Here is a 27,473-nt window from a genome sequence, read left to right on the forward strand (position 1 = left end):
TTTTAGGGTAATATCTTTAAATGCCCAGTTGTTAAGAAATTGACGATATGCACCAAAGATACCTAGGTCTCCACTCTGACCTTTGTTGAGTATTTACTCTGTTTCATGCACTAAAGTACTAAGCACATTAAAGCTATTATGTAATAAAATTCTAACAACCACATGAGGAGGATATTATTATCCTTCTCAAAACAGGTAGAGCAGGAATTTGCATCCTGGACTCTAGAGCATGTGAAACTACTTGACCATTCAGGTCCTTGCCTTGGTCACGTTTCACATCTCTTAAGAGAGGTGGCTATCCAACATTTTAGCCCCTTTTCTTCCAAATAACACAGGAAGTATAAACAAATGAAATCCATCAAATGGAGCAGGATGGGGCCCCAGAACCCTCTTTCTTGCACACCCCCTCTTCCAAGGAATTCCTAGGGCTTCAAAAAATATTTTAAAAGCATTTCACAGAACACAATAAGAAAGGATAAAGAATACTTCTTGTATGCAACAATTTCCAAGAATTGTTAAACAGGAAATGTAAGGTGCAGAACAGTTTATACAATGTGCTACACTCATTTGTGTTATTAAAAGAGAGTACGTATACATATATGTGTATCTGGAAGGATAAACAAGAATTGTTTATATTTGCCTGGGTGGCCAAGGAGTAGTAGGGAAACTTTTTGCTAAGTACACTTTTTTCACTTATATTTTAACCGCGTGAATATATTACCTGTCTTAAAGAAGGAGGAGACAACCATGATGACAATAATTGCATTAGTGTGGTAAATTTCAAGCCAAAGTGAGCTTGCCACTGGGAGGTTGAAATGGTTCTCCCAATGGGCTGCTGTCTGATCCCAAAAATTTAACTCTTTTCTTCGACATTTATCTTTATATATGACTAAGTGTTAATTATGAAAGCAAACAAAATATTCATAAACTAAATTTAGTTAATCAAATTTTCTGAGGAAAATTTTCTCAGACTCTGTTGAGGAAGTCTGGGTGCCATGCAACATAGCAACACTTCAGAATTTCTGCTTCCATGCATACAAGATGAAGGTGGGAATTTCCTCATTTGAGGAGTTCTTTCATCCCTTAAAGAGCTACTAAATGCTGACCATGTGTCATATACTGTGCTTAATTTAAGCACTGAAGACAGAACCTGAAAGTGTTAGTCGCTCAGTCATGTCTCGACTCTTTGTGACCCCATGAAAGTACCCTGCCAGGTTCCTCTGTCCCTGGAATTCTCCAGGCAAGAATACTGGAGTGGGTTGCCATTCCCTTCTCCAGGAGATCTTCTCAACCCAGGGATCAAACCCGGGTCTCTTACATTGCAGGCGGATTCCTTACCATCTGAGCCACCAGGGAGAGCTACTGAAGAGAGAGCAATTTACAAAAGGGCGCGTTTAAAATCCCTACCTCTGTGGGTTTACATTCAGGTGATAGTGGAGAAATATACAATAAACAAAATAAAGATGTAAAATAAATACTATATTCCATTAATCCTATGATGAACATTTCTTCACATTTTATGAAACCTAAAATTGGGATGCATTTTTTGATAGGTGGCATCTTACAGTCAAAGCTATGTTTTTTTTTTTAATAGTTAGGTATGGATGTGAGAGTTGGTCCATAAAGAAGGTTGAGCACCAAAGAACTGATGCTTTTGAACTGTGGTGCTGGAGAAGATTCTTTAGAGTCCCTTGGACTGCAAGGAGATCAAACCAGTCAATCCTAAAGAAATCAACCCTGAATATTCACTGGAAGGACTACAGCTGAAGCTGAAGCTCCTGATGTGAAGAGCTGACTTATTGGAAAAGACCCTGATGCTGGGAAAGATTGAAAGCAAAGGAGAAGGAGGTGGGATGAGATGGTTAGATAGCATCACTGACTCGATGGACATGAATTTGGGCAAACTCTGGGAGACAGTGGAGGACAGAGGAGCCTGGCATGCCATAGACCATGAGGTCGAAAAGAATTGGACGTGACTTAGCAAATGAATAACAATAACAATCTTTTTTCTTTCTCTGAGGTACACTTGAAGGCATCTTAGATCTGATGAAATATGGAAAAATGATATATATATATATATATATGGAAGAATAAAGTAAGACTGATAAGGACTACAGAGGAACATAAGCAGAGCAGAGGAAGAAGGAGTATGGGGAGATGGCAACTTAGAACAGTCAGGAGAGACCCAAGTAATATTTATGTGTGCGTCTATGCACAGTTGTGTCTGACTCTATGCAACCCCACAGACTGTAGTCCGCCAGGCTCCTCTGTCCATGGAGTTCTCCAGGCAAGAATAATGGAGGGGTTGCCATGCCCTTCTCCAGAGGAAATTCCCTACCCATGGATCAAACCCAGCTCTCCTGCATTACAGGTAGATTCTTTACCATCTGAGCCACCAGGGAAGCCCAAGTTAACAGCTGAGCAGACTTAAATAAGTTGAAGGGAGTGAGGCATTTCTCTATGTGGGTAGAGGAGCAGGCATCCAAAACACAGCAAAGACAAGCACAAAGGCCATGAGGGGAAATCAAGTTTCAGAAACCTAAGGAAGCCAGTGTTGCTGGAGTGAAGGGAATAAAGCAGGAAGTGAGTGAAGTCAGGGAGAAAATAGAGAGGCCAGATTACACAGGGACTTGTAGACCACCTCTCTATTTAGTGCATGATTATTGTCTTGAGTCTAGAGAGGTCAGACAGGGTAGTACATAACAGCACAGGCTTTGGAGTCAGATTACCAATTTATGTTCCACCTCTGCCACTTTCTACCTATATGACATCAGGCAAGTTACTCTCTGCCCCTGTTTTGTCACGGGAAAAATGGGGTTAATAACATTATTCACTTCATAAGGTTGTTGGGAGAATTAAGCAATTTAGTTCTTGTAAAGTCCTTTGAACAGTCTAGCAAAGAAACAGCACAAGTGTATTTGATACTGTTATTATTAATTGGTCCTGAATGTCAATTACTGCTTCATCATCAATTTATTTTGCTGTGTGTTGTTTGGTTAATAGATAAAATTTAATCCAAAATGTTATCAACAATATTTTTGAACCCTGACTTTTCCAATAACTAGTCTTTAAAAACCTGTATGAAATTGATACATTTTAAACACAAATTATTACCTCTACTCATCCTCCGTAGCAGGTATGGACAAAACTCCACTGCATTACCACCACCCTCAACCAATCTTGTGCAATGATATTTCACTGTTATTGTTGAGTCTGCTATAGAAAATAAGAAAGGATGAGGAAAGTGGGCCACTGAAGACAGTCACCGAGCTAGGGGATTAGAAGCAAGCAAATCTAAAAATGAATTTCAAATCAATGAGTTTTGTTAGTTGTTCTCTTCTCAGAAAAATCACTTTACCCAAGTTAACATTTTGAAATCTCAAAAGTCACTCAGTCGTGTCCGACTCTTTGCAGCCCCATGGATTATACAGTCCATGGAATTCTCCATGCCAGAGCACTGGAGTGGGTAGCCTTTCCCTTCTCCAGGGAATCTTTCCAACCCAGGGATCAAACCCAGGCAGATTCTTAACCAGTTGAGCCATGAATTGTATGTATTTTAATGATTCGTGGCATTCTTCCATTGAATATTTAGATTTATAAAAGTGAGAAGTAAATGGCATAAGTCAGGCAGTCACAATTTTTTCATGTTTTCTTTTCCTTTATTTAAGAAATGGTGGGGGCCCGCACGGCCTGGCCGTGGCAAATGCGACGAGGCTCAACGGGCGGAAGGACCGCGAGGCTCTGTGGCTGTCGCCTCTGGAGTTCGCTGCGCAACGGTGAAGCCTCCACGTCTGTCGGGTCGAACCTTCCACTAGTCTGGAGTCTCCTGGGACCCTTCGGGGCCCCTCTCTCACCTGCCGCCTTTCATGCCTGGTTGCTTTGAGAGATGGAGTGACTTCTAACTCTACCCCTGGCCTCTTGGGGTCCCGTTCCATCTGCCTTCCCGACATTGTGTAGGCACCTCAGCCTCCGGTTATGCAATACTGAACTTATTTTTCCTCACAGAATTGCTCCTTTGGTACTGGTGGATGTGCCACTGTCTACCCAGCTGACCGAGTAAGGAACCTGGAAGCTGTCAAAAAGACCCTTCTTTCGACTTGATCCCTCACATCCGCGTTCAGGACTTCTGCTGGATTCGACTTTCTGTTTGTCAGCCACTCACCTTGGCTCCAGCTTGCAGACTCTGACTGACCTACTGCATCAGCTACTGGATGTTACTCGTGCTTCCATCCTTGTGCTTTTTCAGTCAGCTTCCACCTGCCGCCAGGCCATGCCCGTCCAATGAAAGGGTATCTTGGCATTTCCCACCTTGGCCTTTCTTGAACCTCCTTTGCTCGAAGACTGAAACTAACAGAAAATGTGTTATTTGCTCTTTCAGATAATTACTGTGCCTTCCTTCACAACTGGTGATAGTAAATTGGCTTTCTTGTGCTGCGGGCAAAAGGACTCAAGTTCAGTTGGTGAATTCCTTCTGTGCTGTGACACAAAGAACCTCAGCTTCATTAATTCCTGAGAAGAGTTGTTCAATATCTGTGCTGGTTCAATATGTGCTGGTCCTGGAAATTCTTTGGCTTGTCTGCTTGATGAAGTACAAATTTCCCTTTAAGATTCAGTTAAGGATCACCCCTCAAGGATGCTTCCCAGCTACCTTTCTCCTTATACTTATACTTGGAGGAGTGAGATGTTCCTGCTTGTCAGCACATCATTTTCAACTGTTTACTTGTACACCTTTGACTGTGTGGATCACAATAAACTGTGGAAAATTCTGAAAGAGATGGGAATACCAGACCACCTGACCTGCCTCTTGAGAAACCTGTATGCAGGTCAGGAAGCACCAGTTAGAACTGTACATGGAACAACAGACTGGTTCCAAATAGGAAAAGGAGTATATCAAGGTTGTATATTGTCACCCTGCTTATTTAACTTATATGCAGGGTACATCATGAGGATCGCTGGGCTGGAAGAAGAACAAGCTGGAATCAAGATTGCCAGGAGAAATATCAATAACCTCAGATATGCAGATGACACCACCCTTATGGCAGAAAGTGAAGAGGAACTCAAAGGCCTCTTGATGAAAGTGAAAGAGGAGAGTGAAAACGTTGGCTTGAAGCTCAACATTCAGGAAACAAAGATCATGGCATCTGGTCCCATCACTTCATGGGAACTAGATGGGGAAACAGTGGAAACAGTGTCAGACTTTGTTTTTTGGGGCTCCAAAATCACTGCAGATGCTGATTATGCAGCCATGAAATTAAAAGACGCTTACTTCTTGGAAGAAAAGTTATGACCAACCTAGACAGTATATTAAAAAGCAGAGACACTGCTTTGCCAACAAAGGTCTGTCTAGTGGGCTTCCGTCTATGGGGTCACACAGAGTCGCACAACACTGAAGTGACTTAGCAGCAGCAGCAGCAGTCAAGGCTATGGTTTTTCCAGTGGTCATGTATGGATGTGAGAGTTGGACTGTGAAGAAAACTGATCGCCGAAGAATTGATGCTTTTGAACTGTAGTGCTGGAGAAGACTCTTGAGAGTCCCTTGGACTGCAAGGAGATCCAACCAGTCCATTCTAAAGGAGATCAATCCTGGGTGTTCATTGGAAGGACTGATGCTAAAGCTGAAACTCCAATACTTTGGCCACCTCATGATGAGTTGACTGGCTGGAAAAGACTCTGATGCTGGGAAGGATTGGGGGCAGGAGGAGAAGGAGACGACAGAGAATGAGATGGCTGGATGGCATTACCGACTCTATGGACATGAGTCTGAGTGAACTCTGGGAGTTGGTGATGGACAGGGAGGCCTGGCGTGCTGTGATTCATGGGGTCACAAAGAGTCGGACATGACTGAGCTACTGAACTGAACTGAACTGAACTGATATTCTCTTTCAGGTTCTTTTCCATTATAGATTATTACAAAATATCGAGTATAGTTCCCTGTGCTATGTATTATGACATTGTTGATTATCTAGTTTATATATATTAGTGTGTATATTTTATCCCAAACTCCTAATTTACCCCTCCTCTCTTTCCCCTTTGGTAACCATAAGTTTGTTTTCTATGTCTATGGGTCTATTTTGAACTTTTAGTTTCATATTATCTTCATTAATAAAGTTTAAATTTTAATACCGGAAAAAAAAAAAGAAATGGTTCTTGAGCATCTGCTATACTCACTGAAATTTAAAACAAAGCAGGGCATTTTGGAAAGGATGGTGCCTTAAAACGATTCTGCTAAAATGTGAAGGCGCTGCTTTTCATTACCAAATAACACATGTAATAGACATCTATGAGCCCCACTCCATCTCAGAGCTTTACCCCTAGAGATGAGGAGAGGCTCAGGGAGGGGTGAGACTTAAGGACTAGATGAAGTTCTTTGCAGATATTGCTTGGTAATAAAAATGCTAAGCATTTATTGGTTACTTTTTTTAGGCTGCAAGGAAATGCCCTGGTGGAAAATGTCTAAAGCAAACTGTCAAGTGTCCAGTTTTAAAACAGAGGATAATGCTTAGTGTACAATATTTTTGGCAGTATGATCCCCACTGTTCTCCAACTCACATAAGCTTAAAACCTTGGCACTAGCAAAGGAAACTGCATCATAGCCTTTGTGATATGTGTTATCTGCGAATCCACCTTACAGATGGAAAAAAGGACCTTCCTCCTCATCATTATATTCATATATCCTTTAATGTTTTCGTGTGTCTATCAATATCACCCTTTATGGGACAATGCTAAGCCACAGAGATATAAAAATGAATAACACAGTCTGCCATTAACTGTCTGGCTCAACAGGCATTTATTGAGAGCTTCCCACATATCAACAACTGCAAAGGAACAGCATATACACATGTATCTAGATTTCAGGGAGAGCTTTCTGAAGATACCAAAGTTAAATTTTAAGGAACTAGCAGGAGTTTCCTTGATGAAGCGGAGGGAGGGGAAGGACATATCCAGGCATATATCCAGAGTATGTGGGGGAGGCAGGAGCTGAAAAAACAGGCAAAAGCCAGAACAGGCCTATACATCAAGCTAAGGAGTTTGGATTTTATTTTGTGGTGAATGGGTGACAACCAGAGGATTTTCAGAAGAGGACTAATGTGGACAGATGTTTTGTCATTGTCAGACTCACCCAAGAGTGGACCTGGGTGACTGGAAGAAACCCAAGGCTTAAATGCTGACAAACTAGTTAGGAAGCTATTGCCCGTAATCTTGGTGAAAAATGATGAGTACATAAACCATGTCAGAGGCAGAGAGCATGGAGAGCAGAGACCTATTTGAGAAATAGTCTATAAATAGGCATGACAGGATTTGACTACTGGACATGTGGGGGTGAAATCCAGAGTTTCAGATTCCTCCCAGCTTCCTCCTTCCAACTTAGGCAATTATTTGGCTAGTGGTACTAATGAGTGTGGCAGGACACATGAACGAAGCATACTGATTTTTTTTTTTTTTTAAGGAAGGCCGGGGACTCTGAGACCTGTGGGGCATCCAAGGGGAGAGGTGTATTAATCAGTTATAACTAGGCTCTGCACTTTTACGTTCAAGACATTGACAAGATTACTCCATAAGCATGTGTATCTGGCACTCTCATTACGAAAGAAACAAGGCATACCGATTTGAAAAAGGAATATTTTTCATGCTAACTACCCACCGCCCCCGCACACACGCACGCTGAAAATGTAGGAGTTGAGCGTTAATAAGAAAACATCATGTTCCCTGCTGCCAAACTGACACTGCAGATCAACGTATTTTCTCTAGTAAGACAAATGCAGGGTTGGAATGGTTTTCTCCTCACACCCCTAGAAAATAGCGGTGTACCTGGTGTTTAGATTCAGGAATTCCTTTTAGCAGGTTCGAAGAGCAAAAGCTGAGAAATGCGCCCTCCCGTGGCAATGGAATGAGGGGGCTCAAGTACCCTTTTTTTCACCAAACAAAGCCCTGTAAAGAAATGCAATTTGTGGGGATGAGAAGGCCACAAAGCTCGTACTGCTATACCGCAAAACCAAATGAACCCTCCCAGAGGCCGGGACCCCTTACCTGTCACGTCGGCCGAAGGAAAATTTCACTTTCGACTCAACAAAATACAACCCCAGACTTGACAGCTTGCTGAAAGTCCCGCCCGGCAACAATTAAACACCTTGCAAGCCAAAATGCGTACACAATCTGTAAGGTCCCCTGCCGGCAAGGCCGGGCTCGGACCACGTGGGTGGTTGGGGCCAGCAGGAGGCACCAGCCGAAGGCGGGAGTGGGAGGTGTGTTCTTGAGGGGGAGGGAGGAGCCTGCGCAGTGGGCGGGGCTTGCGAGGACCCGGGCTACCAGCCTCCTCTCGCCTGCTTTCCCCCTTTGCCTTCGCCCTTCGAGCCGCCACGTAATGCCACGTCGCCGCGCATGCGCTTCTCAGCTGGTGGCGGACGCTGTTTCCGGGCTTAGGGGGCTGGAGCGGCCGCCGAGTAGGCTGTGGCGGTGGCGGCCGGGGAGTGCAAAGTGCAGGCTTGGGGGTCAGGCCCTGCGGAGGACAGGGGAAGTTATCTCTTCTTTCCCGAAAAGGCCGGTAGAGCCCGTGGCTGAGCGGCAAGATGAATTTCCTCCGCGGGGTTATGGGGGGTCAGAGTGCCGGACCCCAGCACACAGAAGCCGAGACGGTGAGAGGAGCGGCGGGTCCGGGACTTGGGAAGGGTCCGGGCAGAAACCGGGACGGAGGACATAGGGGCCCGGAGGTCACCCCCCTGCGCGTCACCGTGGGCCGGGAGTCTACATGCCGCCTCCCCTTTTGCCCCCGTGCCTCTCTTCCTCTCATGAAACCCGCGAGTTATCCCCTCACACCCGCAGCGCAACCCCCAGCGAGGCGGCTTGGCCCTGCTGACAGCGGCCGCGCCCCGGAGCTCCGCAGGCCGCTTGGTGGTCCGCGGTGGTACCGCCGGGAAAGTCATCCGACCTGGGCAGAAGTGGCCCGACCTGCCTCCCACGCCCTTCGGGGCCGCGGGCCTGTCCCTCCCGTTTCGCCAGTGTCTTCACTGGCGGTGATTAACCTCAAGTCCACCTCCCTCGCCGTCTGGAATGGGGCTTTGAGGAAGACTGCAGGAAGGTTTAAAACCCAGCAGTTGACCAGGGCAAGTGGCTAAGAATAATACGATAGTTTGGGTCACAAAGCCACCTGCCCCTGCCCCTTCAACTGGAGGCAGGTCGTTCTTCCAGGTGTTATTAGTTCGGACCTCGTTTTTCAGCCTCGCCCACTATTTGGGAAATACTCTCTTGGACGTTGTGGGGATCTTCCGCGCTCAAAATGCTTTGGGAACACGCGTTCCTTCTATTCTCCCCATTCAGAAGTCTGAACTCGTGGTTACAGGATTTGCAGCGTCACTTTAAAAAAATTGTGCTACTCAACACAGTTTTTGATAAGTTGGTTCGATTTTAGGTTTAGGGTAAATCTCGAAGTTTGGTTAGTGTCTGTTAGGAATAAGTGTATGACCTTTTTTTAACTATTGGTTTGAGGATAATTTTAGGTCTACAAAAAAGTGACAAAGTATGACGTTGTAAAAGTAAACTGTGGTTAATATTCGTAGACACTACTGGGTTGTCTATGAATGTTGATCCTATGTTCTGTGTTACTAGGATCTTGAAGGTTCAATAATAGCTTTCATTTGTCAGGCTCTTACCTTGTGCTGGGTGCTGTGTTCTTTGTAGTTTACATTCTCATTCTCCTTAGATCCCCAACCACCTTGCAGGATAGGTGATAGTATCTTCACTTTACAAATGAAAACTTGAGGCTTAGAGAGGTGAAGTCACTTGTCCTAAGTCACACTGCTAGTAATGGAGCCCTGCAGGATTCAACCAAAGCTTGCCTTCCATCAAAGCCTAGACTTTATTCCTGATGTTTGTATTTTAATACCTATCTGGGAATTTTGGAAATTTATGTAATTATTAAAGTTAACGTCATCTGAGTTAGAACTGTTTAAAGCAGAAGCTGAAAGCTGGTGAATCTGCTTTCCTTCATTTGAAAGTCGGGAGATACCACACACGGTCACATGCACACACACTTGCGCGCACACATACACATACACATGCTCTCTCCAGGTTACCATGGTCACAGCCCACCTCTTCAGCTTTTGTTCATGTATTTTATCCGTCTGATATTTTTGTTTTAGACACCAGGTTTTAAAGTGTGGTTTATTAGAACTTGATTTGAATCCTTGCCTTCCACCTCTCATTGGATTGAACAGGCAAGAGATGACTAATACCCTATGAGTAAAATCAGAAAAATGCCTACTCTGATAGGTGTAATGAAGATTAAGTGAAATAAAAAATGGAAAGAACCTAGCACTTAGTATGTGTTCAATAAAAGCTAAGTTTTTATTACTCCTTTTTTTTTTCTTTTTTGGCTGTGCCATGCAACATTTGTGATCTTAGTACCCACGCCAGAAACTAAACCTGTATCCCCTGCCTTAGGAGCTTGGGGTGGTAACCCCTGAACTGCCAGGGAAGTCCCTTATTACATGTTTTCAGGGAAAGAATATTTTCTTTGTTTTGTTATAGTCAGTCTTGTCACAATGTCCTCTCAAGAAAATATGGTGTACAACTAATTGAGTATAGGATTTTAAAGTTGAAAGGCCCTTTGCAGATCATTCAGGTGGAACCCCATCATTTTACAAGTTAGGAGACTGAGCGCAAAGCACTGAAGCCACTTGCACAGTAATGCAGAGCTGAGACTAGAGCACTTTGATCTTGCCGTAGTGAATGGAACAACATAGCTTTTATATCATGATTCCAAAGTGAAACTGGAATCACTTGTGTATCGTGTATATATAAACTGAAAGGGAAGTGGGGGGCCTTTGTTCTTGCCTAACCTTGAGCGTGTATATTCAAAATTGGAAAACCAGTGTCTTCTGATGAGAATTAATAGTTTACTCTGAGTTACTGTTACACTATTTACTCGGTGTGAATAAAATTTATTTCACCATCTCATTCCATCAGGAAGAGTAACTGGTATACAGGGTCATAAGACACTAATTTAGGAGTATTTATAGACCATCGGTAGACTGTTGGTATAATATTAGATCTTTTAAGTGGTGATTTGATGTGACCTGGATATTCTAGTTGCCAGAGCTTAGAATTTCTAACTTCTGCTCTATCAGTATTTTGTAGTTTTGTCCATTTCTGCAAAATTATATTATTTCCATTGTGGTTTCCCTTCTTTTTTGCTTTTCTCATCTTTTCCAGTGGAAAGCCTCTTTTCATTGTCTTAAGTTCTACCTCTTCTTCAAATCCATCATGGATCCCTTCCCTAATTTGCACCCCTTATTTTTCCATCCATTAAACTGCAGATAATATTTCTCTCATGCGACGAGTTGACTCACTGGAAAAGACTCTGATGCTGGGAAAGGTTGGGGGCGGGAGGAGAAGGGGACGACAGAGAATGAGATGGCTGGATGGCATCACCGACTCTGTGGGCATGAGTTTGAGTGAACTCCGGGAGTTGGTGATGGATAGGGAGGCCTGGCTTGCTGTGATTCATGGGGTCGCGGAGAGTCGGACACGACTGAGCGACTGAACTAAACTGAACTGAACTGAATATTTCTCTTCTGATTAATCTTCAGATTAACTAGATTGTGCATTTCTTAGACTTTCTACCCTTTATATCTGCCCCATCTTAAACATCTTTGGTGCAGTGTTCATATATATTTTAATCTGTTTTTCCATAGTAGTACTCAATATTTGTTAAATCATTTATTACGGTATTATGAAAGAAATCACAGCTATAATCATAGCAACTGCAGATTACTAGGTGTTAAAACAATGCTTTTTAAAGACTATATGAATCAAAGTTCTGAAATGATTGAAATTCATTATGTCAAACTTTTTACTTCAGGGATTTTTCAGATATGCTGTGCTTTGACTGCTTTCCTGCTTGTCTTTAACTCAAATTTCTTCTAAATGTTTGAGTTGTATTATTGATTGTATGGTACCTAGCTTTTCATGCTCAGTTAACAGTAACTTTGGACTGGTATTAAGATGTTCTCTAGAAACAAAGTAGTAAATATTTGTGTTTATATCATGTGATGGTCAATAATTCTGTAAAGCTTGAAATATTTTAAGTCTGGAGTTTCATTCACATTAAACCTTTCATATTTCATATAGTCAAATACTTTTTAATTTGATTTCTCTTTTTTACTTCAGTAGAGAAAGGCTTCCCTGGTGGCTCAGAGGTTAAAGCGTCTGCCTCCAATACGGGAGACCTGGGTTCGATCCCTGGGTCGGGAAGATCCCCTGGAGAAGGAAACGGTAACCCACTCCAGTATTCTTGCCTGGAGAATCCCATGGACGGAGAAGCCTGGTAGGCTACAGTCCACGGGGTCGCATAGAGTCGGACACGACTGAGCGATGGAACGGAACGGAGAGAAAGGCAATAACTGATTTCTGATGATTAAAGCCTCCTTAGCTTTGGCATACTTAGCTAGGTCCAGATAAATACTGATTATAGTAAATATCCTACTCATTTGTTTGAGTGCTCTTGCTAAGTGCTATGTCACCTCAGTCCTGTCCAACTCCTTGTGACCTAACGGACTGGTAACCCACCAGGCTTCTCTGTCCCTGGAATTCTCCAGGCAAGAATACTAGAGTGGGTTGCAGTGCCCTCCTCCAGGGGATCTTCCTGACCCAGGAATTGAACCTTCGTCTCTTAAGTCTCCTGCATTGGCAGACAGATTATTTACTACTAGTTCAAACTGGGAAGCCCTTTTGAGAGCTCAGGCATGCTTAATTTTCCATCTACCTTCCAACTAATACCTTTTTTTTTTAAGGTGAGTTTCTTGCAGATTCCAAGAAAAATGTTAACAATTTATGATGATAAATCATAGGGGTGGGGTTCTCTTCTCAAATTGTGTCCCAAAACATGAAAGCTGCAAAGGTCTAGAAAAGATATCTAGAATTACTGTACTGCTAAAGTGTCTTTTTTTAGATCAGACTTTGATCAGCTGACTTGAAAAGCAAAAGGGCTATATGGACACAGCTGTAGTTTCTTTTAATAAAAATTGTTATTAAGGAATGTGCACTTAAATTTCGACATAGTTTTGGTTTAGTCGAGCATATTATATACCACATTACTATAAAATGTGTAGCCTGACACGCCTATATCTGGATTCGTGGTTCATATTCTACATTAATAACTCAGTCAATGTTGGAACTGGTATGTGTTTTCTCTCTTAGCTCTCTTACAATAACAGTGTCAGAGAAAGCCATAATGATTTGTGTTTTGATCACTGGTTTGGTTTAGGCGCTAAGTCATGTCCAACCCTTGCAATCCCATGGACTGTAGCCCGCCAGGCTCCTCTGTCCATGGGATTTTCCAGGCAAGAGTACTGCAGTGGGTTGCCATTTCCTTCTCCAGGGGATCTTCCCGACCCAGGAATCAAACCAGGGTCTCCTGTACTGCAGGCAGAGTCTTTACCAACTGAGCTACAGGGGAACCAAAGGTGTCTCATATTCTTTAAAAATAGTGCCTATTGAAAACTACATGGCTTTCTTGAAGGTTAATTATGTAGAGTGTTTGTATCATTTAAAATTTACATATCAAAGGGTGTCCCAAAGAATGTGAGTAGCTGTAGTTGAAAGGATTTTGTTACTAAATTCATGTACTGTGTGATGGTCAAAAACAAAACAAAAAACTGATATTTGTACAAGGTTTATTAAATAGTATGTTACATTTTCGAATATTTTCAAGATGGAGTTAGAAAATAAGTTGTGTTTGCCCAATCTAATTGATCATGTCCTTTTTCCCCCTCCTGGAAACCATGTAGGTCTAGTGTTCCAAGAAACATATTGGATAAAATGTTCCTAGAGGATATATTTTTTAAAGGAATGCTGCATTTAAAATAGAAGTCCTTCGTTATCGTCAGCTTTATAGAATTCATGAACTCTTGCCCTTTGGGTAACCTAAAAGACTAAATAATTCTTGATGTTTTATGATTTATAATTGTAATCACTTGAATTATCTTTTAGGAGAGAATATAAGAATTTCTTATGTAAATTTGTCTTTCTTTTTGTACATGTACCTCTTATTATTTATCCTGCTTTGTCTGGTTTTTCTGTTGTAGATATCCTTATATCTACATGCTTATATTTTTATACCTCAGGCAGAAATGCCATAAACTTTCTGTGTATAAAAAGTCACAAATTTTTATAATTAAAATTTATAATTTTAGTTTCCAATTTGAAACTTACATACTGTTAGACTTTGAAGTGCTAGCATTTGTGATATGTTATTTGTTAGACAAGTTTCAGTATGATGCCTTGCTTAAAAGTGTGTACTTTTGGAAAACAGGTAATTTCTTAAAGAAAGCATGGAGAATAGATGAAGCAGTATATTATGTTGGCTAACTTAGTAATTGTAATGGAAATAGATTGTGTTAGGTTTATGGATTGATCTGAAAAGAGACTGATGTTTGACTTCATAATACCCTCACCCCCCTTTAAGATTGAAACAGTTCAGATCATCTGAAGATAAGTCTGGCTCTTGCTTTTTTTTTTTTGTAAAATCTTCTCAGTGATAGAATTTGATTTAAAACAAATTTCTGGCTCTTTCTGTAATCAAAACCAGTAACTTTTTGTTTCATTAAAAGAACATAAGTCAAATTGACTGTTGATTAGCATGAATTATTTTAGTCCTGTAGTCATAGTTAGGGAAGTTCTCTCCAAAGAAGTTATAACTATGTTTTAAACCTCATGAAGGCAAAGTTATATCAAATAAGTTGGGGGATTTCCCTGTCAGTCTCGTAGTTAAAACTCTGCGCTTCCAGTGCAGGGGGTACAGATTCCATCCCTGGTTGAGGAACTAAGATCCTATATGCATAACAGCCAAAAAAAATTTTTTTTAAAGAAAAGAAAAAAGTTGGTGTTAGGTGCTTGATAAGTAGTTGAATAAATGATTGAATGGTTGAATTTGATTTTTTTAAATTGGCATTACTGACTTTCATTTTCGCAGTAGTTACTGAATACTAGAAAATATGAATTTCTGTTAGGAATTGTGAAAAAATATTGTAAACTGCTTTATGTCAGAGTCCTTTAAACATACCTCAGCATCCTAGTTTTATGGTACCTTCTCTTTTTCCCTTCTTAATTCTCAGTGATTTCTTATTTTCATATTCCTCATCTCAAATTTTTCTTCCCTATTCATCCTTTTCCTTGTGCTTCTTTTTTGGTCTCTTTAGTGTGTCACTGAGTAAAAAAAACTATTAGTAAACAAATTTGCACTATTAGTAAACAAAACAAACAAATTTAGATTATGCTGTGCTTTCATGCTGTGTCCAACTCTTACAATCCCATGGACTGTAGCCCACTAGGATCCTCTGTCCATGGAATTTTCCAGGCAAGAATACTGAAGTGGGTTGCTATTTCCTACTCCAGCGTATTTTCCTGATCCAAGGATTGAACCCACATCTCCTGCATTTGCATTAGCAGGCAGATTCTTTACCACTGTGCCATAGGTTATGAGGTGGTAATTCTGACTATGCCCACTTTACCAGTTATTAATGGAATTTTTTGCCCTTTTCATATTTTTCTTGACAAGTGAACTTGTGAATCTCACATGACAATCTCATCAGGCAAGAGTCCTGATACATAATCACCTCCATGAGCTACATGATGTTATACGTATTATTTTACTAATTAGCTTTTTTATTTTATTATACAAAATGGCAAACAATATTAGTAAAGTTTAAGTCCTCTTTGACTACCATCTCCAATTTCAGTTCTGTTTCCTTAAATAGCTACTATTCTTATTTTGGTATAAATCCTTCCACAAGCTTATAAATAATCATGCAGTACGGAATTATATATTTGTATGAGCATGTTTATCTCTTTTTCATAAATGATACACTGTAGTGTTCTGCAGCTGTCTTTTTCTCTGGTATGTCTTGGAGATCTTTGCATATTAAAACATAAAGCTACTTTATTAGAAATTACTTAAGACACCGGATTTTTAGTTTTCTTAACTACGTACCCTATTCTAAGAGACTTTATCTTGATAACAAGAGTGAGTGGTCAATTGTTCTATTTTGTCTGACTCTTTTTCAATCCATGTCTAATTCATCATTGTATTTATCTCTGAGAAAATCTAGTACCTAGTTAGCATAGTATGAATTAGTTGAAATACTTCTGTCTCTGAAGTTTTTCCTTCTTATTACTCCTTTCAATCCTTTTAAATAAAACTGTGGGTTAAATTTTACTCTTATGTATGTTTTCTTGTTAGAACTGTTTTTTGTTGTTGTTGTTAATACATAGTACTCTGTTTAATGCAAGAATCACAATATCAAATCCCAGCAGTGTCAGGTGGGTAACATCATTATTCAGTGAAGCAGGTCAGGTTAGAAAAGAGAGCAGAGAGGCCTGGGATGGAACTGAAGCCTGCATATCCTGCCTTGAGAGTGTAGCTAGTGTTCAGCTTCAGCTAGTTGCTGCAGAGCTTGATGGTTTTAAATCCCATCCCCATGCTGTAAACACGTGTCTTTTTCAGTCTGTTTAGTGTCATGTGTTTCGCATTTTTGTGCTTTTTGTTAATTTCACAGTTAAAACTGGCCCCAAGTATAATGCTGAGCTCTTACCTAGTGTTTCGAAGGATAAGGAAGTTGTGATGTGCCTTATGGAGAAAATACATTTCTTAGATTAGCTTCCCTCAGGCATGAGTAATAGCACTTTTAGCTGTGAGTTCAGTGTTAATGAATCAAGATATATATTGAGCAAGATGTCTTTAAACAGAAGCACACATTAAACAAGGTTATATATTGGATCCAATGATGAAAATGTTACCAGAGGCTCATAAGATCCTAGGCCTGTATTCCCCTTAGGTACAGTGGTTCTGCTGCTGCTAAGTCGCTTCAGTCGTGTCCGACTCTGTGCGACCCCATAGACGGCAGCCCACCAGGCTCCGCCGTCCCTGGGATTCTCCAAGCAAGAACACTGGAGTGGGCTGCCATTTCCTTCTCTAGCGCCTGAAAGTGAAGTCGCTGAGTCGTGTCGGGCTCTTTGCGACCCCATGGACTGCAGCCTACCAGGCTCCTCCGTCCATGGGATTTTCCAGGCAAGAGCACTGGAGTGGCTTGCCATTGCCTTCTCCGGTAAAGTGGTTCAGTATCTGCCAATTCAGTGTCCGTGATAACTGTAGAGCATAACTATCAGGAATTACAAGCACCAGTTGTGTTCAGAAAGCAGATGAACAGTGAGTCGGTCAGGTGATCTGTTAAAGCAAGTACTAGAATAAGAGCAAAGGCTGATATATTCTGGATTGTCTTAAAATGTTTCTGTTATTGAAGCACTGGTCGAAAACATGCTTATTATAAATAATCCAAATCAATATATAGGCTCAAACTGCCCCTTTCTTCCTCTCTCCACAATCTTACTTCCCGTTACCAGGAGTAATCTCTAAGGAAGTTTTGTGTACATCCTTCCAGAGTGTTTGCTTTGCATGTACCAGTGTTTATCACATAAATGAGTTTATTTATAAACTGAGATAGTTATATTCACAGATATTTGATTTTTTTTTAATTTTAGCAGTAGGTATTAGAATATTTCTATTTACTAATTAATGAACATAGTTGGGTCCCCACAGCAAGAGTTGTGTGTGTTTTTTTTTTTTTAATTAAAAGTTTCTTTGTTTCAAATAAATAGGCTGAAGTGTCTTTTTTGGTTGTTACCAGTATTCTGTTCTATAACCTTACATGTATCGACTGTGCATTGATTTTTGAACAACACCAACCTTATGGGCTTCCCTGGTAGCTCAGAGGTTAAAGCGTCTGCCTGCAATGCGGGAGACCTGGGTTCGATCCCTGGGTTGGGAAGATCCCCTGGAGAAGGAAATGGCAACCCACTCCAGTATTCTCGCCTGGAGAATCCCATGGATGGAGGAGCCTGGTAGGCTACCGTCCATGGGGTCGCAGAGAGTCGGACACGACTGAGCGACTTCTCTTCACTTCACTTCAACCTTACACACAGTGGAAAGCCCTCATATAATTTATAGTTGTCTCTGTGTATCCTCTGTTCCTCCATATCCTCAGATTTAATTGATTGAAAATCTATAGTATTTGCTGTTGAAAAAAATCCACATATAAGTGGACCTGCACAGTTCAGATCTGTTGTTCAAGGGTCAACCACATTTACATCTCTGTTGATTCAGGCAGTAAAATTCTGGGAAGGTCACTTGTTTCAAGTCTACAGAATGGTCATCTGAAATGTTGTGCCTTGGTAGTATGCTGTGATGAGTACTTTGCTAAAAGGCCTAAGGAAATATTTGACTTTTTACAAAAGTAGACTAGATTCATATTTTCTGTATTGTAACTCATTCTTATGATTAATAATGCAGCAAAATGTTACCTGAAAAGGAGCAAGGTAGCATTAAAGTCTGTGGGATTTAAACTTGTAATTCCTTTGTAGGTAAGAGTGTCAACTAGGATAACAGCCTTTGACTAGTAAATTCATGCATTTTTCTTTAAATTACTAAGTGGCCTCATTGGTCAGTTTCTGAGAGAGTGAGTGAGTTGCTGACAACGAAGTCCCTCACCTCAGGATCCCATTTGGGACACTGAATAAACATATTCTTCAGTTCTAAAATACTGTCATTTTTTCTTCTGATGGTAAGGTCCCCTTTCACTCTGCTTCCCTGCTTTTCTGCTTGCTGCATTCTTGTTACCCTTAACCCACATGTCCACCACATTCAAATCACTGCCTGGCTTGGGGCCTTCTGACTGGCTGTGCTATCCAAAGCAGCGTCGTCCTTCCAGTCTCTGTGTCATTTCTCTATAATCATTTCCTTCATCATACTTAACTGTTTTCTGTATATTTCTTCCTCGTTTTTAACTTGTTGTGTTGTCTCCTTTTATAGTTTCATTTCAGTAGATACCTTCTGAAGTGATCCACTGCTGTTTTCCCAAAACAGAATTTTGCAGGCGCCAGCAAAATATTAAGCAATTTAGCAGTATTTCTCAAACTGATTGTGGTAAAGGACCAGTGGATTGGTTTCCCCCTGCCCCCCGATTTCCAATTCATCACAGACCAATACTGCTGTAAAACGTAGTAAAAATGGATTGCTAGGGAAAATAAAATGACAACACAGACACACGTACTCATGAACATATAATATACAAGCCCAGTTTTTTAAAATTAACCGTAAATATAACCAATTGTTACAGAAGTTGCTAATTTATAGTCTTAGTTTCTTTCTTTTTTATTGAAGTATAATTGATTTATAATATTAGTTTCAGGTGTACGATGTATTGGTTTGATATTTTTGTACATTACAAAATGATCACCACTATAAGTCTAGTTACCATCTGTCCCCATACAAAGCTACTGCAATATTATTGACTATATTCTCTATGCTGTACATTATATCCCTGTGACTTATTTTATAACTGTACCTCTTCATCTCCCTCACTGTTTTACTCATCCCTCACGCCTTTGCTTAGTCCAGTTTCTGAATTTACCTTGCCACAAACACGACTCTGTGGTTGCACTGACCATGGCTCCCATGAGGATAGCAGCACTCTATAACATTTTTTTAATGAATAAATGAATTACCAACTTCAAAATTATGGCACCAAGTTCTTCAGACTCTGTCATTCCTTTAACCTTACCAAAGCTAGAATATTCTTAGATATTGAAGAGTGATTGCTGGTTCATATCAAACTTCACTGATGCTTTTTGATTCTCTGATTCTTTTTTTTTTTTAATGATAAGAGAGACGTTTGAATACATACTTGTTGAAGGAAAAGCTGTAGAAGTATGTAAAGTGAAAAATGAAAGTCCTCCAGGAATGGACATTGAAGGTACTTGTGTCTTGTTCCTTTTCTATTGCGGTGCTGGAGTGGTTGTTCTTGTAATTTTAAATGTACATGTGTATGTATTGCCCAAGGACAAAATGCTAGAAGTTGAATTCTAAACAGTAGCTGTTTCAGGCATTTTATTCTTTCTTCTCAAGCCTCTTGGCCTCTTAAATTCAGTTTTTCAAGTGTCCTTTTGCCTTATCTATCTCTGCAGCTCTTTGCCCATTGTCCCCACCCTAATGTCTTTTTTTAAAAACCCTTACTTTGTGTTTGTTTAATGAGCTGACATATTTTCTGTAACCTCCTTCTGTTCCAGTTTGTCTTTATTATCTCAGCCAGATTCTTTAAAAGTGAGTGTATTAATTTCTGAGGTACTTACATATGGTGCTGCCTTTTTCTTAAACACCTGATAGCTTCTGATTATAGCTTTCCCAACGTAAAGCTCCAACTCCCTTGGAAGAAGGGGCTATTCCATCTGTACTCTGGCTGGGCAGTTAAGGCCAAAGCTAATCAGGGTTGTTGGTGGGGTGTAGTGCTAGTGGAAGCATTTCACAGAAACTGTGTCACCATGTTCCCGTTTCCAAGGAAGAAATCTGCAGTGCCTGTAGTTTGCAGCAGGTGCTCAGGCTCACATTTCCCTGCACAGTGTAAGATAAGTGTAAGGCAGTTTAAGAATAGTAGAAACAGCGTGGGCTTTGGAGTGAGACCTCTATGGCTCAGTTAGAATCTGGACCATACCACGAACTAGCAGTGTACTTTGGGGTGCATTTCTTCATCTGAACCTTAGTTTCCTCTCCTGTAAAATGTCTTATAAGTTTAGCTGATCCAATACCGGATCAGCTACTATAACAGAGGTCTAGCCAGGATAAGAGTTTGTGTATTTCTCCAATAAAAGTCCCATTAGAAGGTGATCCCTCGGGTAGGTTAGTTATGCTCCTCAGGGTGGTCCGGGGGCCCAGCTGCTGCTTTTTATATTGTTCTGCCATCCGCTCCGATAGTGTCTTGTTGAAGATGCTTCACTAGCATCAGGTTCAAGTCCCAGACTGAGGGAAGGAGAAAGAGAAATTAGCATATAGCTTCCTTTTAAGGACATGACTTGGAAGGTACACCTCACTGGCCAGAAGGTAGTCACTTTCTATGCCTGGTTGTAAGGAGAGCTTTGAAGGTAGTCTAGGTGGACAGCCTTTTGCCCAGCTAAAGCACGGAGGGTTCTAATAACTCAAGGCAAGAATCGATAATGAACACAATTATACTGCATTGAGTTGGTGTTTCAAATCAGGATGAATAGAATAATGGTCTTTGAAATATTCAGTTTCTGAATAGGAGTTAAGTATATTTATGGTACAAAATTTTTTCTTGGTAAATGTCAAAGCATTTGACTGTGTGGATTACAATAAAGTGTGGAAAATTCTGAAAGAGATGGGAATATCAGACCACCTGACCTGCCTCTTGAGAAATTTGTATTCAGGTCAGGAAGCAACAGTTAGAACTGGACCTGGAACAACAGACTGGTTTCAAATAGGAAAAGGAGTATGTCAAGGCTGTATATTGTCACCATGCTTATTTAACTTCTATGCAGAGTACATCATGAGAAACTCTGGGCTGGAGGAAGCACAAGCTGGAATCAAGATTTCCAGGAGAAATATCAATAACCTCAGATAAGCAGATGACACCACCCTTATGGCAGAAAGTGAAGAACTAAAGAGCCTCTTGAAAGTGAAAGAGGAGAGTGAAAAAGTTGGCTTAAAGCTCAACATTCAGGAAACAAAGATCATGGCATCTGGTCCCATCACTTCATGGGAAATAGATGGGGAAACAGTGGAAACAGTGGCTGACTTTATTTTTTTGGGCTCCAAAATCACTGCAGATAGTGATTGCAGCCATGAAATTAAAGGAAAGTTGTGACCAACCTAGACAGCATATTGAAAAGCAGAGCCATTACTTTGTCCACAAAGGTCCGTCTAGTCAAGGCTATGGTTTTACCAGTGGTCATGTATGGATGTTTGGACTGAGAAGAAAGCTGAGTGCCAAAGAATTGATGCTTTTGAACTGTGGTGTTGGAGGAGACTCTTGAGAGTCCATTGGACTGCAAGGAGATCCAACCAGTCCATCGTAAAGGAGATCAGTCCTGAGTGTTCATTGGAAGGACTGATCTTGAAGCTGAAACTCCAGTACTTTGGCCACCTGGTGCAAAGAGCTGACTCATTGGGAAAGATCCTGATGCTGGGAAAGATTGAGGGCACGAGGAGAAGGGGACGACAGAGGATGAGCTGGTTGGATGGCATCACCGACTCAATGGACGTGGGTTTGGGTGAACTCTGGGAGTTGGTGATGGACAGGGAGGCCTGGCATGCTGCAGTTCATGGGGTCACAAAAAGTCGAACACGAGTGAATGACTGAACTGAAATGTCACCTAAAAGATACAGACCTATGTTTGACCTAAAATATGGCTAAGTCTGTAAGGTTTGAAACATACATAATAATTTCGTTTCATTTGGTTTCCATTGTGTGTAAAAAGTAGGAGCATAGCACTTCATCTTGGAGAGATCACTTATTCAGAAACTTCAACTCTGTGAAATATTATTACGAGGTAATAAGGCTTTCTCATTGCAAAAGTAGAAGTTGCAAAGTCCATTTACTCAGTCTTGAGTTGAAGCCTGAGTAATTTGGAGTTATAGACATATTACTATCTAGCTTAATTATCAGATTTCTCACAGAAAATCTGCAAAATTTGAATGATCTGTTAGAAACATATGTGATGTCAGTGACGGTCAAAAGGATAATAGGATAGAAAAATAATACAAAGGAATCATAGAAATTTAGTAATAATTGAGTTTGTTATTTATTGAGCATTTGTAGTGCCAGGTACTGTGCAAAGATTTTTATATTCATTTCTTCGTCTACCACCTAAAGCATCCCTGTATCTGATATTGGAGAGGACTTAGGTTTAAATGCAAGAAAGCTTATAATTATATTCTTTAAGAAGCCAGAGAAGGTTGTAATTAGTTTTAGATTGCTATCAGAAATCAATAAAATGAAAAAGCCGTTTTGGTGGCTGACAGAAGGTATCTGAATTAGCTTAATTATGGTTCTAGATAAATAAGTTGTTCTTATATTCGTTTTTGACTTATTGATTTTGCAGTGTGGTGATTTAATTGTCTTAAGGCACTAGAGAGAAAGTTCGGATTAAAATCACCAGTTGAGAAGAATATGTCCTTGCCACTAAAACCCAAGTTTAATAGATAAAAAGCATGTTTATAGTCTTTTTTCTTCTCCTTTTGTTTGGCTGCGTGAGGTGGCTTGCAAAATCTCGGTTCTCCAACCAAGGATTGAACCTGGTCTACAGCAGTGAAAGCCTGGAATCCCAACCACTAGGCCATCAGGGAACTCCCAGCATGTTTGTCATTGTAAAAATAGCCTTGAGACATACTTACCTAAACTCAGGAATTTTTATATATACATAGTACACTTTAAAATAGTGATTAGTTTTTAAGTTACATTTTACAACTTTCTGAAAAAACTAGTGATTTTATTTATTAATCAAAGTTAATTGAAGATATATAATTTGAACTCATTAGAAAAGAAATCTAGCTAACAATTTAATCTTACAATCATACTCAGGAAAACTTTTTAGCTTTAGGAATTCTTTAAGCTGAGAACAGTGAGATTCATGTTTTCAGAAGATACTTGTGTAGTTTATCTCATGGTAAAAAAAAAATGAGAAAAACTGTCAACCAGTTACTTAATAAAGAGAAAGTTTTATTATTCCATTTTTGAAAGTCAATGTAATTACTACAAAGTATATACAATTTAAGGTAGGAATAATTTCTAAATGTGAGGAGGGAAAGAATGGGAAAGACTAGAGATCTCTTCAAGAAAATTAGAGATACCAAGGGAACATTTCATGCAAAGATGGGCTTGCTGCTGCTGCTGCTGCTAAGTCACTTCAGTCGTGTCCAACTCTGTGTGACTCCATAGACGTAAGCCCACCAGGCTCCCCCGTCCCTGGGATTCTCCAGGCAAGAACACTGGAGTGGGTTGCCATTTCCTTCGCCAATGTGTGAAAGTGAAAGTGAAGTCGCTCAGTCGTGTCCGACCCTTAGCGACCCCATGGACTACAGCCTACCAGGCTCCTCCATCCATGGGATTTTCTAGGCAAGAGTACTGGAGTGGCTTGCCATTGCCTTCTCCGAAAGATGGGCTTAAAGGACAGAAATGGTATGGAACTAACAGAAGCAGAAGATATTAAGAAGAGGTGGCAAGAATACACAGAAGAACTGTACAAAAAAGAACTTCACGACCCAGATAATCATGATGGTGTGATCACTCACCGAGAGCCAGTCATCCTGGAATGTGAAGTAAGTGGGCCTTAGGAAGCATCACTACAAACAAACCTAATGGAGGTGATGGAATTCCAGTTGATCTATTTCAAATCTTAAAAGATGAAGCTGTGAAAGTGCTGCACTCAATATGTCAGCACATTTGGAAAACTCAGCAGTGGCCACAGGACAGGAAAAGGTCAGTTTTCATTCCGATCCCAAAGAAAGGCAATGCCAAAGAATGCTCAAACTACCGCACAATTGCACTCATCTCACACGCTAGTAAAGTCATGCTCAAAATTCTCCAAGCCAGGCTTCAGCAATATGTGAACCGTTAATTCCAGATGTTCAAGCTGGTTTTAGAAAAGGCAGAGGAACCAGAGATCAAATTGCCAACATCCGCTGGATCATGGAAAAAGCAAAAGAGTTCCAAAAAAACATCTATTTCTGCTTTATTGACTATGCCCAAGCCTTTGACTGTGTGGATCACAATAAACTGTGGAAAATTCTGAAAGAGATGGGAATCCCAGACCACCTGACCTGCCTCTTGAGAAACCTATATGCAGGTCAAGAAGCAACAGTTAGAACTGGACATGGAACAACAGACTGGTTCCAAATAGTTAAAGGAGTATGTCAAGGTTGTATATTGTCACCCTGCTTATTTAACTTATATGCAGAGTACATCATGAGGAATGCTGGGCTGGAAGAAGCACAAGCTGGAATCAAGACTGTAGGAAGAAATATCAATAACCTCAGATATGCAGATGACACCACCCTTATGGCAGAAAGTGAAGAGGAACTCAAAAGCCTCTTGATGAAAGTGAAAGAGGAGAGTGAAAAGGTTGGCTTAAAGCTCAACATTCAGAAAACAATGATCATGGCATCTGGTCCCATCACTTCATGGCAAATAGATGGGGAAACAGTGGAAACAGTGTCAGACTTTATTTTGGGGGGCTCCAAAATCACTGCGGATGCTGATTGCAGCCATGAAATTAAAAGACGCTTACTCCTTGGAAGGAAAGTTATGACCAACCTAGACAGCATATTAAAAAGCTGAGACATTACTTTGCCAACAAAGGTCCCTTTAGTCAAGGCTATGGTTTTTTCACTGGTCGTGTGTGGATGTGAGAGTTGGACTGTGAAGAAAGCTGATCATCGAAGAATTGATGCTTTTGAACTGTGGTGTTGGAGAAGACTCTTGAGAGTCCCTTGGACTGCAAGGAGATCCAACCAGTCCATCGTAAAGGAAGGAGATCAGTCCTGGGTGTTCATCGGAAGGACTGATGTTGAAGCTGAAACTCCAATACTTTGGCCACTTGATGCGAAGAGCTGACTCATTTGAAAAGACCCTGATGCTGGGAAAGATTGAGGGCAGGAGGAGAAGGGGACGACAGAGGTTGAGCTGGTTGGATGGCATCACCGACTCAGTGGACATGGGTTTGGGTAGACTCTGGGAGTTGGCGATGGACATTGAGGCCTGGCGTGCTCTGGTTCATGGGGTCGCAAAGAGTCTGACACAACTGAGCTGAACTGAACTGAGAATGAATAAAATAAAAAAGTCAAGCTAGGCTTGGTTAACATACTGCATCTGTAGTGTGAAGAAATGCAAATCAATATAGTAAAGAGTTAGGAATTCTGCATTGCATAAACCTAATTTTGTATATAACCTTATGTTTCCCATGCGTTGTGATCATAGGAAGTCTGTTAATATCTTCTGGGACACTAGAAGTCTACAGAACATAATCTGGTAAACAGTATATGTATTTAAACACCATTAATTTTGATAAATTGGATGCAAAATTTGTGTCATGCCAAAATCATTTATAGAATCCGAGTAAAAACCTATTAAAGAATGAATAATAGCATAATAAGATAGGAAAAAGCTGTTGGAGCTATAAAGGACCTGAGTGTAATGGTTTTTAAAACTGTTCTTAATCACATTTTCCTTGTTTTTTCAGCCTTTCTATGGCTTATCTTTTCATTCTCTTAACAGTGTCTTTTGAAGAACAGGAGTGATGAAGTCCGAATTATTATGTTCTTCTTTTATGGATTGTACTGTTAGCATATGTGTCTAATTTAAGGCCACAAGCATTTTCTCCAGTGCTTTCTTTCAGAAGTTTTATAGTTGCTTTAAGTTTCCAAATTCTTCTTTAGTGCAGTTTTACATACACACACAGTTTGGTTCTTTTGTTACAGTGAGCTCACAATTTACATAATTTTACAACTTGCTCTTTTTTTTTCATTATTTATTAAATCATAGTATTTTTATGTCAGTACAGTTAACATCTTTTGAGTAGTTTTCATAGTATTTGACTGGTGAATATACCATAATTTATTTAGTTTTTCTTCTCTTGATGGACAGTTGTTTCTAATTTTTTTCTATTATAAATAATGCTCCAAGGTTTATTTTAAAATTCAGTTTAGATTTTAATTCCTGAAAATTTATTAGAAGCTTAGAACATTTCACCCGTCTAGATTTTTGAGGCACACTTAAAACTAAATTTTTGATTAACAGTTTCTGACTTTTCTCATTCAGATACGTAGTGGAAACATTAGGGTGACGTTATGATGTAAACAATCATTACTTTAAAAGTTTTTGTTTATTAACTTTATTAACACATCATATACCATAGCACTAATGGATCCTTCGTAGTTCAAAGACCTGTAATAGGTATGTTTGCAAAGCTCTGCTTCTACTAATTTCTTTTAATTTTTCAGTTTATATGAATTAACCTTATTTGACTTCTCTTCTACCACGTCCATTTTTCAAGTCTCTGTGAAAAAGATATCTATTTGATATCTGTAACAAGATTATAATACTACCTAAATAGTGGCATCCTTTTTTTTTTTCCCCTCAAATTAAATGGTATAAATTTTGGAGGAAACTTTATGTATCTTTTTTCCTTTCTTTTTATTCTATTTATGTTATTTCATTTTTCCATGACAGATTCAAAAGCTTTGTGACAGAGTAGCTTCATCTACTTTACTGGATGATCGAAGAAATGCTGTGCGAGCTCTCAAATCATTATCTAAGGTCTGTAACACTTTATCAGTTACTAAGGTTATTAAGTTGGATATTCCTTTCTTAAATAACATTTTTCTTTTGTGCAGAAATATCGCTTGGAAGTGGGTATTCAAGCTATGGAACATCTTATCCATGTTTTACAAACAGATCGGTATGTCTCTATTTAATGATTTTTCTCCCTAATTTTTTAAAAAATTTTAATTAATTTGTTTTAGAGTCACTGTTCCAGAAATGATTAAGGCTACTAAGTTTTTACTTTCAGTTGTCATTCAGTAAACAGTTATTGGACACTAGAACCCAACCATTGTGCTAAGCATTTAGGACAGACAT

At 40.1% G+C, this 27,473-nt stretch overlaps 1 protein-coding gene and 1 long non-coding RNA gene across 7 annotated transcripts in view; one reads left to right on the top strand and one right to left on the bottom strand.

Moving 5' to 3' along the window:
* Nucleotides 1-8,271, bottom strand: part of LOC129561945 (uncharacterized) — a 36,584-nt gene extending 28,313 nt beyond the window's left edge. For all 3 annotated transcript variants that reach the window (XR_008687083.2, XR_016037458.1, XR_008687085.2), the window contains exons 1-2: nt 8,029-8,271; nt 7,810-7,929 (exon numbers count right to left, since the gene is read on the bottom strand). This is a non-coding gene — a long non-coding RNA (uncharacterized LOC129561945). The remainder of the gene's footprint in view (nt 1-7,809; nt 7,930-8,028) is intronic.
* A 157-nt stretch (nt 8,272-8,428) lies between these two features.
* The window catches only part of USO1 (USO1 vesicle transport factor), a 76,470-nt gene continuing 57,425 nt past the window's right edge, over nt 8,429-27,473 (top strand). For all 4 annotated transcript variants that reach the window (XM_055434822.2, XM_055434824.2, XM_055434823.2 and 1 more), the window contains exons 1-3: nt 8,429-8,633; nt 27,066-27,152; nt 27,230-27,294. In XM_055434822.2, coding sequence (XP_055290797.2) covers nt 8,568-8,633; nt 27,066-27,152; nt 27,230-27,294 — 218 coding nt within the window. In that variant the 5' untranslated portion in view covers nt 8,429-8,567. The remainder of the gene's footprint in view (nt 8,634-27,065; nt 27,153-27,229; nt 27,295-27,473) is intronic.

This window comes from Moschus berezovskii, chromosome 5 (genome assembly GCF_049115385.1).
Source record: "Moschus berezovskii isolate FMDL1 chromosome 5, NW_MosBer_1.0, whole genome shotgun sequence".
NCBI lineage: Eukaryota > Metazoa > Chordata > Mammalia > Artiodactyla > Moschidae > Moschus > Moschus berezovskii.